This window comes from Molothrus ater, chromosome 4 (assembly GCF_012460135.2).
Source record: "Molothrus ater isolate BHLD 08-10-18 breed brown headed cowbird chromosome 4, BPBGC_Mater_1.1, whole genome shotgun sequence".
Taxonomy (NCBI): domain Eukaryota; kingdom Metazoa; phylum Chordata; class Aves; order Passeriformes; family Icteridae; genus Molothrus; species Molothrus ater.
Window position 1 is genome coordinate 47,121,326 of NC_050481.2, and position 13,634 is coordinate 47,134,959.

Sequence of the window (13,634 nt, forward strand, 5' to 3'; positions counted from 1 at the left end):
GTGTGTAAGGGGCATTGCTTTTCATGGCTGACAGTGGCTCAGAGGTGCAGGAATTTCACAGGTGCTCGGCATGGCTTTTTTCTAGAAAACTTAGGAGGGTGACAGTTGGCTGCAGGTTAAAGACAGGAATTGATCTCAGCTCTGAACAGTGAGCAGGAGACAGATTGCTCCTTCTCCTTTTTCAAGTGGACAGCGGCTTTAAGCGAGGAGCTGTAGTGGTGCAAATGAAGGAACCTCCAAGTGTGGAGCAGTAGTGACTGCTGGCTAGCAGGCAATGGAAACCCCTTATTTCGAGCAGCAAATGCCGTAGCGTTTACAAAGGAAGAAAAGCTATTTCAGTGATAGGAAAAGTGAGTCTTGCCCTTGCAGTGGCCAGTGTTAATGCTGGTTTGTTCACCGAACTTATCAGTACTGCCCAGGTACTCCCTCGGCAGCTCTTTTGCCATGTAATCCTTGTCCCTCTGCCTACGTATACATAACACCAATTTAAATGCATAGCTCTGCTTTTGTGACAGAGAGAGCAGCACTCGCAGCTGGACCGTGATGTCCGAACACGAATTTCATACAAGTCAGAGACACCGCGGGCCCGCAGCGTTTCAGCGATGCAGACAGGAGCTGCCACGGGCCGAACGGGGGAGAGCGCCGGCAGAGCGCCCCGCGACCGCGCGGGGGCGCCCGCGCTCCGCCTCGGACCGCGCGGGGATTGCGCGGGGGATGCGCGGGGAGCCGAACCCCGAACCGATCATTTAGGGAGCTGGTTTGCTCCCAGCTTCTGCAGCGAGCGTGGCCTCATTGCTGTGCTGGCATCCCTAGCAGTCTAGCTCGCTTAATCAAGTAGTTTTCCGTGTGGTTTTGTTGGCCTAAATAATGAGCGACCTCTAAAAATTAATTATTTGTGTATAATTAATAATGGTCCATGAAAAATATTTGTCCTTCTTAAGCCTTTTTTTTGTTTGCTAGATTATTTTCCATCTTTAAAACCACTAAAAAGCACATTTAATTGCCCAGCTCGAGATATAAAACTTCTGCTTCCTAGAAAATCTTGTCTAGAAATTAAAATACCTTAAATTAAAATTAATTAAATTAATTAAAATTGATCTTAAAATACAGCACTTAATCACCAACTTTTTTTTTAAATTTTTTTTTTAACTCAGCATCTGAGAGTTTAAGTGAGAATGCTTGGTCAGAAGTACCACAGATTTAAAAAGTAACTATACACACATGGCAAGAAATAGGTTATGTATAAATCTCCCTGTTCACAGAAAAAAATACTTTAGAAATGTTGCTGACATTGTGATTTAGCCAAGTTCAACAGTGTATGGGATGTCACCAGGCTGTTCTGTTTTACACTGCAGCACTTCTCAAATATCTCTGGGATAAGTGAGGATGTGTGCTACATTCACAAATACAAATCATGGTTCCACTATCATTAGCAATTCAACAGAGATGTCCAAACAGAATCCCTTTTCCCTTCTGATTCTCCGGGGCAGGGGAGCAGGTAGCTCTGAAACACCCAGCAGCCAGATCTCTTCCTTCGGATCTAAACAGGGCTTTCAAAAGGCTACAGCAATTCCGTGTGCACAAATCTGTTGGCCCTGGACAGGGCCCTTAGGCTGAGGTTGAGATTGTACCCCAACCCTCTTCCATTCCTCCTGGATTGTGTCTTTCATTAACAACTCGGTCTTTGTTGCTAAATGTCTTATATATATATTTTTTTTTTTTTGTTATTATTCCTATGATTGTATTCAAACAGGAAGATAACTCATTCCTTCCACACACCACAAGGCAGTCCATACGGTGGTAAGTACATTGTACTATTTTATCTTAAATCTGACTTGTGAATGGGGCACCACGCATCTGAAGATGTGTTTTGGAAATCAGTGTAACTAGTTAACATTAAGGTGATAGAAAAGGTTTCCTGCCACTTGTGTTTGAGTGCATATTTGCATGTATAAGGTTCTTTTTTTTTTTCACTGAAAATATTTTTTGTTTTTCCTGGGGATAAGAGTTAGCCTTAGCAACACTGGCTCAAATGAAAACTTGGTTACTTTTACTTGCTGGAGTACTAAACATTGTCAGTTATTTAAGAAGGTTTCTCAAATAAAAATAAATTTTATGTATGTGGCAATCTGTTCCCTCCCAGTTGGAGACATAACTTCCTATCCATTAGAAGAGGAAAATAAACATTATTACAGCATAAAGTCACTCTTGCAAGATCCTAATCTAGTTCAAAGAGTGAATTATAACCTTGCCTTAATTTGCAAGTACCTTTAATATTGGTTCAGTTTTACTTGTTATCATTTTTTGCCAGTGAGACTTGACACAAACCTGAAAGTCCTGTGGGAGAGACATTATTTGGTTTTGCTTAATATCTCTTTAATGGCTAACACAGCAAGACTTGTCTGTATCACTGTGCCTCAACAGGGAAATGAAGGATTCTGGGTAAGTACTCAAACTTGTATTGAAAATGCCTTCCAGCTAATTTGGCCCCTTCTTCTGGACTATGCCAGTGATGGCAAAGGAACTTAAAGGCTAAAATAAATATAGTGTAATGAACAATCAGAAACACATTGGTATGCTTTAGCTAGCATGGCTTTCATGTTAGAGAGCACCTCCTGTAAGGCATACTGGTATTTTTGTTTCCTGTTCCCTAGTAAGAATTTAATTCTCATTAGCTATGAACCCTAACCAAAAACCCAAACTAAAGAACTATTAAGAAAGGGAAGCAAATGCAAAATTCCTTGATTGCATTTCCATATACATTCCAATTCACGTTGTGCTATTTCATGGAGTTTCCTTTCTTTGCCCAAAATAGCAATCCTAAATTGACTAGAATGAAGGACACACTTGATTCCAGTGAAGAAAGGACCTGAGTCTGAGTCAAGATTCTTTAGCCTGGAGGCAAGGTGGCTGATAAAAAGTCTGTAAGATCCTAAGTTAGCATGGTGAGCTTGAAGAGCACACGATTATTTACACACCATCAGACCTTCAGACCAAGAAAACAACAAATCATGTCTAGAGGCTAGTTTGAAAGAAATAAAGGGAAATTCAGCATACAGATAAACTGCAGAAATCACTCATTCTCATGAGTGTCCTTAGTTTCTGCTTGTTCAAAAGCTGCCATGGAATCACAGAATAAAAATCTATCCAGGTTGTAAAGTATGATACTATATCTGACTGGATGTAGCAAAGGGCAGAACACTTACTAGAGATGCTTACTGAGGAATATCAGCACGTGTAGATAGAGCACTATCCTAGGCTCTGTTCTGTCTTCATTGATATGTTCTGCTGGCCACTCTCAGACACAAGATAATGGTTAAGACAGACCCTACATCTAAGTCTGTACAACAGTTAGGGGTCTGACATGTTCCAGTGCAGCCTGATTTACCCATCTCATTTCTTTCACCTTTACAATACTTTCATCACTGGAGTGATGACTTTTAGCCTGATGTTAAGAGCCTCTGACTCTACACATCTCTGTGTAATTCCTGTAAATGAAACTGTGATTAAAAAGTCTTGTTCAGGCCCACACATTTTGTGTAGTAAGAAGCAGCTTGCCCATAGTAGCTTAGAGGCTAAGATGTCATAGAAAACTCTGAAGTTCCTTATATGCAAATGCTTAGTGAGTAGTGCCAGTGATTCAGATTTGGACTTGAATAATTTTGATGACCTGTTGTCTAAAAAATTTCCACCAGCAACATATTGTTTTCAAACATTTTTTCAGAAAGCAGGCAAGCAGTATGTGTTCATGACTGGTGTCCTCTTGTGCAGCCCAGACACTTGTGTAATCGTACATGGAATATGTACAAGGACAGGTCAGCTCTGACACACACATCATGCATCAGTTTCTACAGACTTTTAGCAAGTTTCTCATCTTATAAGTTAGTTTGAATGGCTCTGCAGCATGAAGTTTTAAGATGGCACTTTAGTTACTTTGATAGTTACATATGCTGAGGAACATTTTGTTTAATTGCTTCCATCTTTCTCACTCGTTTGCCTGGATCCTCTTCTCTTGTGGGGTTGAAACCACCAAAGTTCTGAAGTCACACTGTCATGTTCTTGTCTAAAGACTTGTCAACAGTGATTAGTGCAGGAGCTATGCATGAGAAAGTTAACCCAAAGAGTCTCCTTGCCTTGCATGCCATTTCACTTGCTGGTGGTACCAGACTGTCCTTGAGAGCTTGGAGCTGGAAAGAAGATTTGTTTCTTTCCAGTAGCAAGTGTCAGAGATCCCAGCCATCTTCTCTTCCTTTCATTCTGAGATGCCTTTTTCTGGAATCTGCTTTGATCTTTCTGCTTCTCCCTTTCTTATTCTTCTTTTGAATGGGGACACTACTGGTTACCAGCTGTATCTCAGCAGGCAGAAAGGTGAGCCAAAGATCCTCACCTCTTCTGCAGAGGCTTGCTTGCTTTTATTTCTCCTCTTTGTTTTTTTTTCTTCTAACCTTTATTCCCCTCTGGTTTGAGGAGGAGGAAGTAAATATCCATTTCCAGGAGCAGCAAAATGGAGACCACACATTGTTTCTACTCTAGTCCCAGCAGCACAGTCTGGGAGTGCTAGACTCAGGATGAAAGACTGTGGCATGTTGAGAGAGACCTGCCCTCTCCTGAAAGCCTCATGCAATCCTTCACCTTGTTTGCTCACTCAAAGGACTTCCACACCTTCACACAAATCTGACAAAGGCAACTTGCGTGCTGTGCTGTCAGGAGCACATTTGATATAGAATTTGTAAGTCCAATGCAAATCTTTTTTTCAACCCCACCAGTTTCTTTCTTCCTCTTTTTTTTCCTCATTTGAGCTGCTGTACAATAGATGACTCTCACAGTCTGAGCCATAATCCTAGAAGTTTTTTTCTGACTTGAGTTGCTTTACAAAGTTAAAAAGGGAACAACACTATTTATAAGCACATTATGTAAACATTAGCAACAGAGGTTCAGCTGCTTAGCATTCAATTAATTTAGTTCAGTCAATATTGCATGGTACACAGTTTTGTCTGCTCATATTGTAAACACATCTTGCCTTTGAGCACTTACTTCATTTGACTAATTAAGATCTACTTCTAAGTGCTCTCATTTTGTTGCCAGGCAGACTCGCCCAACTTTAGATACCGCTGTTGTACTTGGTGAAAAAGGCATTTGAAATCCAGGACCACCTGGTTGGTGCTCTAGTGGGTCAGGCCAAAACCTGCTCATCTTTAAGGCAGTAGGGTCTCTGCTTTCCAGGACTCAGACTGGAGATGAATCAGGACATTGTATGTTTCTTACCTATGCCAGCATGTCTTATACAAGTACACATATTTCTGTGCAATATTGTGTTCCCACCTAAGACAGTGAAAACCCTTTTAAAATTTTAATTATTTAATGCAGGTGCTAAAGTTTTTCAGAGAGGTAAATGTAGGAATGTGGGAAATGGATTTGTAGAAAGAATTTGTCTCACCCTTCTCATGAGACTAGAAATGAAACAAAAGTTTTTAAAACACCTCTCAGTTGCTCCATCTCTAGCTCAAAAAAAAGTATTGTCCGACATGGAACCAAGTACAAGTCCACTGTACTTGGCGTTTTAAGATAAGCTTTAGGATAATTTTAAGATAAGTCATCTTCCCACTGAGATTGGAGGCATTGTGTTTTGTTATTTGTATTACTGCAGTGTCAAGAAACCATACATATAGATCAAGACAGAGAAGGGATAGGCACTGAGCAGATAATTTCTCAAGATTTATAATATCTGTAAATACAGATGCATTGGGGGAAAGATTTCATTTTCACAAACTGAAGCAAATCCATGAATACCAGAATCCTCCAGTTTGTTCTGGGTTTTTTTTCTTCTATACAGCAATTCACACCTTGGCAGAAGACACCTTGTCTTGAAATATATAAAGAATACTTATGGCTGTGCCATTCTACTGTGCCATTCTAGAACAACTGTATTGTCTCAAAGCACAGTATACCGGCTCTTCCAAGATTGTTATATTACCAGGTGCAAAGATTATTTTTCCTTCAGCTCTGACTGCAGAAACACAGATTCATCTAAGAGCACAGCTGCTTCTGGAGAAGTCAGCCCTTCCTCCAAATGAATCTTTAATTTTTTTTAAAGCAAGCTAAGCTTTTCCTTTTGCTGTTGCCCTGGCCTGAAAAGTCTCAGAGGCTGAAGACTGAGACTTGATGAGGTTGTGCTGGGAAGTGACTCAGCTCCAGCTTTCCTGTCCTCTGTGGTCACCAGGGGACACTCTGGGTCACATATTGGGACTTCTGAGATTACTGAGATGACACTAAACAAGAAGAGCAGTTGGTGAAAATAACTTTGCATTCCTCTGTGTGTAATTAAAAAGTGCTTAAGACAGTCCAAGCTTTGCTAATTTCATATGCTCATGTTCTGGAATTGTTGAATGCCAAATATTTGCTATTAAAATCTATGCATCCATATAAAGACAAGCTATCCATCTTTTTGAAAATAAAATGTGAAAGTCATATAGACTAAACTATCTGCATATGAGTAACTTGTAAATTTGTGTGCAGTGTAAAAATACATTCTGAAAGTAACATAACTGATTTATAGTCCTCTGGGGAAAGAAATATTTCCAAAGTGTGGAAACAGAGCAGTCACTGTGGCTTAACACTAGTGTGCTGTGAAGAATGAATTATTTTGGCTCAGTGGCTGACTTAAAAGATGAGTGGTAAGGAATGACACAAACTGAGCCAAAAATACATTTTAACTTTTGATGTGGAAAAAAAAAAGGAAGCATGCAGTCCTACTTGGCTAATTTCTCAGTTTCAATATCAACAAGCTATTTGTGAATCTGCCTCTCAAAGTATCTAAAAAACAACTTGCTCAGCTTCACAGCTCTGTGCTAGTCTTTCTGTTCCTGTGATGTTTAAATTGACTGCTGTGGATGCTCATGCTGTAACTTTAAAATCTCTCTTGTTTTGCTGCCAGCATGTTCTCTGCAGCTCAGAAGGATGGCATGTCAGAAGTTAATGTGGATCCACAGATTGTTGTGTGCATGCAGAGTCTCCACGGGCGATCCTTCTGAGAGTGCATTTGCAATGATACCAGCTCAGTATGTATATTCTGCATAGGGTAGATGGAGTAACCTAGGCTTTATTATCTAAATGCCTTAATAAATTATAAAGTGATTTTCAAATTGCAAAATGTGTTGCCCAGAGAGTAGTCATTCTGCTATCCCACTGGGCAGTATATGGGATAACTTGGCAGCCTTTTGTGCTGATCTCCATTCCTGCTCTGCTCTTGCTGGGGTGTTTTGTATGGTACTGTCTTGCTTGTTTTCTGAGTATGCTGTGATAAAATGTGCTTTTCTGTGTCCTGCTGTTGCCTATTCCTTTGTTAGGCTTTGTGGGAGCTTGACCATGGCATTTGATCCAGGGGCAGAGTCTTTGTGAAATAAGGTGATTTGTGCATGTCAGAGCACAGGCAGCAATGGGAGTACAGCAGGCATGGATGGAGACCCACCTGCACACTGGTGAGTTGGGAAAGATGTCAATAGGATGACATGCTAAGAACATCCTATCACTTACAGCTGGCACATCAAGAGAAGATGGGCAGGCAGGAACCCTTCTGACTTTTTCATTCAGACAGTTTGCATTGCATTGCACTGTTTGAATGATATGAGTTTTGGAACCTCTATCTTGCTCCTCTTAGTCCACCAAGTTTGGAAAAAATTTAAAGCTGAATATGTATTTTAGAACACTTAAAGAAATTGGCCAGAAGCAGAAGAAATTTTTTATTCCAAGTGTTATGCTGTAACAACCAGAGACAAGTCAAAGTGGAGAAAATGAGGGGTTTTTTTACCTGGGGTTTACAGGACCCATGGGAAGCAACACATTCCAGAGAACAGGTTTATGGCTGACAGGTCTCATGGGAGAGCAGGGGCAGTCTGGCAGGAGAGTGAGTGAGAGAAGCTCTTCATTTACAGATGTGAAAAACCAAAGCAACTGGTACTGGGGGGGCTGTACTCTTAAGGAACATGAGAAATAGAAGCTCTTAAAAAAGTAATTGGGTTCATCCTCTTTCCAGACTTTTTTTTTTTTAATTGGGAAGGGGCCTTGCAACTGGCTTTTAGAATACTCTGAGCAGCAAGCTCCTTTGAGAAAGGAGAAATTATGCTTTCTGTGGAACCAATTTGATATGCTTGGTGAGAAGCAGGATGAGATCAGATGCCCTTTTAGTGGTTTTGGATACTTTAGGGACAATATATAAGTGGATCCAGCTCAAAGCTCTTGCTGCCTCAGGTATGAGAACAGCAATATTCATTAGTGAATTTTTATTGCTAGGCATGAATAAATTACTGGTGAATAAATCTGGTGCCTGCAGACAAGCAAAGGAAAAGCTGTATGGGAAAGCTTGGATTTAAGACAGGTTTTTCATCTCTAAAAAAAATCCCTATTTGTTTGAGGTGTAAGTTCTTACATCCTTGGTTGTTCAAATGCAGTCATACCCTGGATCAATGCAATCTTGTCTCAAGCAGAGATCTGTGATAAATCTGTTCAAATCTCATTCCCTCAGCCGGCTCTGTGCCAACAAAGGTGATAATGAATGTTTAGGTATGAACTCAGTTGTTTTTTTCCTGGCAACAAACTATGTAGAGGTTCAAGTGGAGCATTTTATTGATTTACTTTAATATCACTCTAAGTTGGTTGTGCTTTCATAGAAGCCTTACGTATATTTAGTATTAGATCTATTTCCATATGAAGAAGGGACAGCCATAAAACAATGGAATTGAAACAGAATTGCCATTTCTTATACTGTAGCCAACTGAATAAATCTTCCTCTTTTCCCCAAGTGTCTCTGCTCAGGTTTCTGTGGGCCTGTTCAGTTCACCCATTCAAGTGGTTTCTAAGGGTGCTGCTGACAAGGCTGATGCACAGTTCAGTGTTGCAGTGTTGATCCCTGAATCCTGCTGCAGCACTAACTGTTGTCATAGAGACACAGATTTTTGATTCCAAAGGGACAGTTTTGATAATCAGCTCAGACCTGTTGTAAAACACATAGCTTGCCAATAAGTAAATAACTTTGCCAAACTAGAGCACAGCTGGTCCCTCCGTCTCTTGTGACAGGGAAACACATTTCACTGAAGTTTGTGAGATGCTGTAAGTAAAACCCCAAATGGGGATTTAATTTATTGTAAGAGTGATGCTGTCAGCACACATTTTTTTTCAGATGAGTGAAAGCCAGGTGCAAGCTTACTCCACAAGATCCGCTGCTACTGTGCTACTGGCAACCTCAGAGGGACAAAGAATATTAAAACAATAACAGTATTCTGTCTTACACTCTAAGTAGTGCAGTGAGGTTAGCACTTGTACTTGTAAAGAAGGATGCTAGAGTGGGGCAGCTGTATGCACTCAGAAGTCTCTGACAGACAATGTCTGGGTGATTTAATTGTAGCATTTTGATGCTGCCATCCCTGGTTGTTTGCCTCCTCCTTCTGCTTGCTCCTTTATCAGCTGTGTGTCTGCACCCATGCCAGTCCAGAGCCTGTTGTGGCTGCTGCCAGGAACAGTGGACTTGTGCCAAGGCACTGGGTTCTGAACTGCCATCGCAGTTGTAGCCCTTGCCAAAGGCTACCTGATACAGCAGAACTAACAGCTGGGGGATTTAACATCTTAAATGGCCAAACTGACATCCATCAGAGCTCATGTGAGAGTGCCAAGCAGTCTGTGTAACCTCCAGCCAAATATTAAATCTCCTCTTTCCCAGTACATGCTAATCTGTGAGAAATGGATTGTTACAGATCCCAGCTCCACTGATGAAGCAGGTCCAGTTATAAAATCCCTTGAGTCTGTACACAGAAGTTTCCAGTGGCCATTGTGGTATTAGACACTGGAACAGGTGCAAAATGTCTGATATGGTCTCACCATCTTCCACTGCAGAATTTGGAATAAGTTGAACTGGTTGGGTGAAGCTGTGAAAAATGCATGTGAAAGAACATATGCAGCCAAAATGCTCCCCTCCTAAATGTATACATTTCTCTTTTTGTCAGCCATGCATACATAGCTTCTGCAGTCCTGTAAGATAGCTTTAGGAAAGCTGGAAATGCAATTTTTTCATGAAAATAATCTGCTGGCTCAATATAGGCATGCATTATCCATGCCTTTGCTGCGCTGCTGGAGAGGTTTGATAATAGTGCAGCATTTGGTTTCTTGTGCTCTTTTCCATTCCTGTGTCACACAGCTGTTTTGCTGCTATTTGCAATGCCTAAAATTACTCACTGTTAAGTATTATTAAGGAAAAATTCTTATCACTTTAGGTTTTCAGGGACTGTCTGGCTAATTACCACAGCATCCCTACGAGGTGAAATGAGTCAGTGCCTTTCTGCTCACAAGCAGTGCAATGTTCATCTATTCTTTGACAAATCAATCTGTGGGACTTCCTGGCTCCTCTGGAACATGCTTCTTCTGTGGCAGGAGTAAGTCACCCTTAAAAACTCATGAGAACCCAAAAGAGAGACAGGTTGTGTGTGCTTCAGCATTGGTGCTCTGTGGCAGTACTGCACAGCTGTTGTAGATGCATTGGGGAGCATTCAGGTTTTGGAGGGGAAAATGTGTCTCCAGCTTGCTTGTTCTGGAAATGGGGAAGCACCCTCAGACTCTCTGAGAAACCACTTGCCTGCCAACCTTTGGGAATGAAGGAAGTCCTGCAGCTCTCAGAGTACAAAGTACTGCTCTGGAAGCTGGTGCCACATGGGTTAAGCCACAAAACTGTGCACAGTATACAAATGAACAAGCCCACTTTCCAGTGCTTTGAAAATGGTTTGGCAGTGCACATACTGCACAGTATCTGTCTAGTGGTGAGAAATGGTGCTCGCTATTGCAGACTTGCTTAGTGATTTAAAGACTTGCTTAGTGACAACAACCTTCCTTGCCCATTTTACTTAAGGAATAGTTCTGTCCTGGGGTTTATTGAATTCCTGTCTGTCCCAAAATTGTGGTGGATAAGCCTTTCTATCAAAGAGATATTTTTTAACCAAAATATATGAACAGTTTCATTTTTAACCTAGCTCTGTGGACATTCTACACTGGCACAATAAAAACAGAACACAAACTCAGTAGCTGAAGGGCGATGCAGGAGCTGGAAGGAGAGCTTGAGGGTGGGAGTCTTATCAACTGGTTGTGTCATGGAAGCAAATGGCACATGCCTAACACATGGCATGAGCAGAGAAGCCATGGTCATGGTTATCACCTTTTTATTCACCTTTTTTCATTCTGTCCCCTCATTACTCTCAAGGCGATTAGTTGGTACTACTGAGTGCAGATACTCTGGACAAGTGGCTTACTTGTACTCAAATGCCTAAGAAAGAAGCTGGCAGCTTGGCCTTCAGAACTGCATTCTTCCAAATATGATGTCCTGGTTTAGGCCACCCCAGGACATATGTTCCATAATTTTCAAGTATTTTAGACACATAGATTAGAAGAACTGTGGTGCATTAGAAGGTATGTTTAGGTGGAAAATTGTCAAAGACACCAGTGCCCCTGATACATCTACTACTTTGGGCTTCCAGTAGCAGGTAAGCACATCTGTGCTTTTGGAAAATCATTCTGTTGTTAGTAGAACTGACCTAAATACTCATGAGAAGAAATTGACTCTCCAATTTTGACCTGTTGCAAATTGTGATCAGCTCAACAAGTCTTAACATATCAACATATGTATCTCTGGAGACATGACTTATTTATACAAGTGTTCAAAAGGTCTGAAAAGCAATTTTCTTTTGGGCATGTGTGACTGGCCACATGAATAACATAGTATTCTCTCATCCCTGGTTGGGTTAGCATTTTAATTACTTATTCCATCTGATGCTAATTTTGATTCTTGATAAGGTCTCAGTGGCAGTACTAAATCCATTCTCACTGAGAACATTTATCCCTACAAATCTTCATTTATGTGAAAGCTTGTGAAAAGAGAGGTACAAACCAGTAAAGTGTCACTCTAATTTCATTATTTGGGCTGATATATGCTAGCTGATAAATGCTTACCTACTTTCATCATCTTCAGTCATGATTGAGCTGGGGACTTCAAATCAACTACCTCCCAACAAATAAACTAGGTATGTGTTCAGTATGAAGGTAACTTCATTATTGTCACCCATTTTGGTTGCTGCGGTATTGTATATATATCAATTTCCTCTGCTAATCAGGTGGAAAAGTGACTGAGGAGAAGTGTCATGCACTATATTTTGAAACTCAAGACTTGACTCATTCTCCAAATGCATCCATTACATACCTTAATAAGTTTAAGGCAGAAGATGAGCCAAGCAGCAGCAAGGAAGAAAATTGTTTTGTGCCATAAATAGGCAAGGGACTGCAAAGCCCAAGTATGGGAAGACAACCATACATCTTACCAAGCAACTGTAAAGTGGTGGATTGTGACACTTGGACTGAGTTTTGAACAAGCAGAAAGTGACTGGGGGGATCAGTAGCATGATGGAAAACACAGAAAAGGGAAGCTACATGGCCAGAATAATGAAGATTATTTTCAAAAACCTTCACAGGCACTTCTCTAACAGCTACCATCAGAAAATAAAGAGACAATAACAAAAATTTGTAAATGCACGCTGTGTTCCTATGCTCATGGAAGACAGTGACAAAGCTCTCATTAACCTTGGTGCTGAAGGATCAAATTATTTCTTTCTATAACCTCCAAATGATTTGGTAACAGCAATTGATCAATCCTGCCAGAACCACATGGGACAGATGTCAATCTTGATGTTAGAGATGAATGTGCTAAGGTGAAGTAATTAATCTGGGTTCAGCAGTGCTTAGGCACTGAAGATGGACAGTGCTTGACTGCTGTCCTCTGAGCTAATCTTCAAACAATACCCACCTCCTTTCCTTGTCAAGAGATTTTGAAAGGCATCTTACAAGCTTGGATCAACCAGTATTGTGAATGAAACACATTTAGCTTGTGTATTACAGAAATATATTTAGTATGTTCAGCATGCAAGCTCACTGAACCCATAGTATTTGAACAACTTGCTCCTGTTTTGCCTCATCTGTGAATGTGGTTCAATTCTCAGCTGTCATTTCGCCAACCCCTTCCCTCCGTTGACTTACAACTTTCAATTTCTAGTGTGCAGTTTTGTTCATCCAGAGGATATCTGCGTAGATCCATCATGCAAGCAGCTGTTGTTGTGATCCTGTAAGAGGAGGGTGAAAAAACTTAATGAGACTTGAAACCACATTTTGCTTGTTTGAGATGGCAAGATTTTCTATAATGGATTTTGTGTTTGTTTAAATACAGAATGGTATCTGCTTGGATTCCTGGCATGCAGTCTTTATAGAGCTTGTAAAGCATGATTAATTTATGCAGCACAGAATACTGGTTACAGCTTAAAGCATAAAACTGTATGCTGAATATTGTAGAGAGGATTTTGACTCAAAAGTTTCTGTGTAAAAGTGTACAGTGTTTTGAAGGACATTCAGTGAGATTTCTACTTGGACATCTTTTCTTAAATGTTCTAAATTGAGACATCTTCAAATTGTTTAGCAAATTGTTTTATTTGTATCTCATATTGATGATATCTTTCTTTTTCCATTTCGTTGTCACTTACTGCTGTTTTGTCTGATAGGCAGGTGTATTTTCATCCATGCAGTGGAATACCTGATAATATCTCATTCATTATTTT

The 13,634-nt window shown here is 40.6% G+C and overlaps 1 protein-coding gene across 5 annotated transcripts in view; it reads right to left on the bottom strand.

Moving 5' to 3' along the window:
• GABRB1 (gamma-aminobutyric acid type A receptor subunit beta1) overlaps window positions 1–13,634 on the bottom strand; it is a 102,513-nt gene that overhangs the window by 10,729 nt on the left and 78,150 nt on the right. For all 5 annotated transcript variants that reach the window (XR_004980109.2, XR_004980108.2, XR_004980107.2 and 2 more), the window contains one exon: window positions 13,063–13,145. Coding sequence is in view for 2 of the 5 variants with exons in the window: in XM_036382112.2 (XP_036238005.1) it covers window positions 13,063–13,145 (83 nt within the window). In the remaining 3 variants the exon portion in view is untranslated. The remainder of the gene's footprint in view (window positions 1–13,062; window positions 13,146–13,634) is intronic.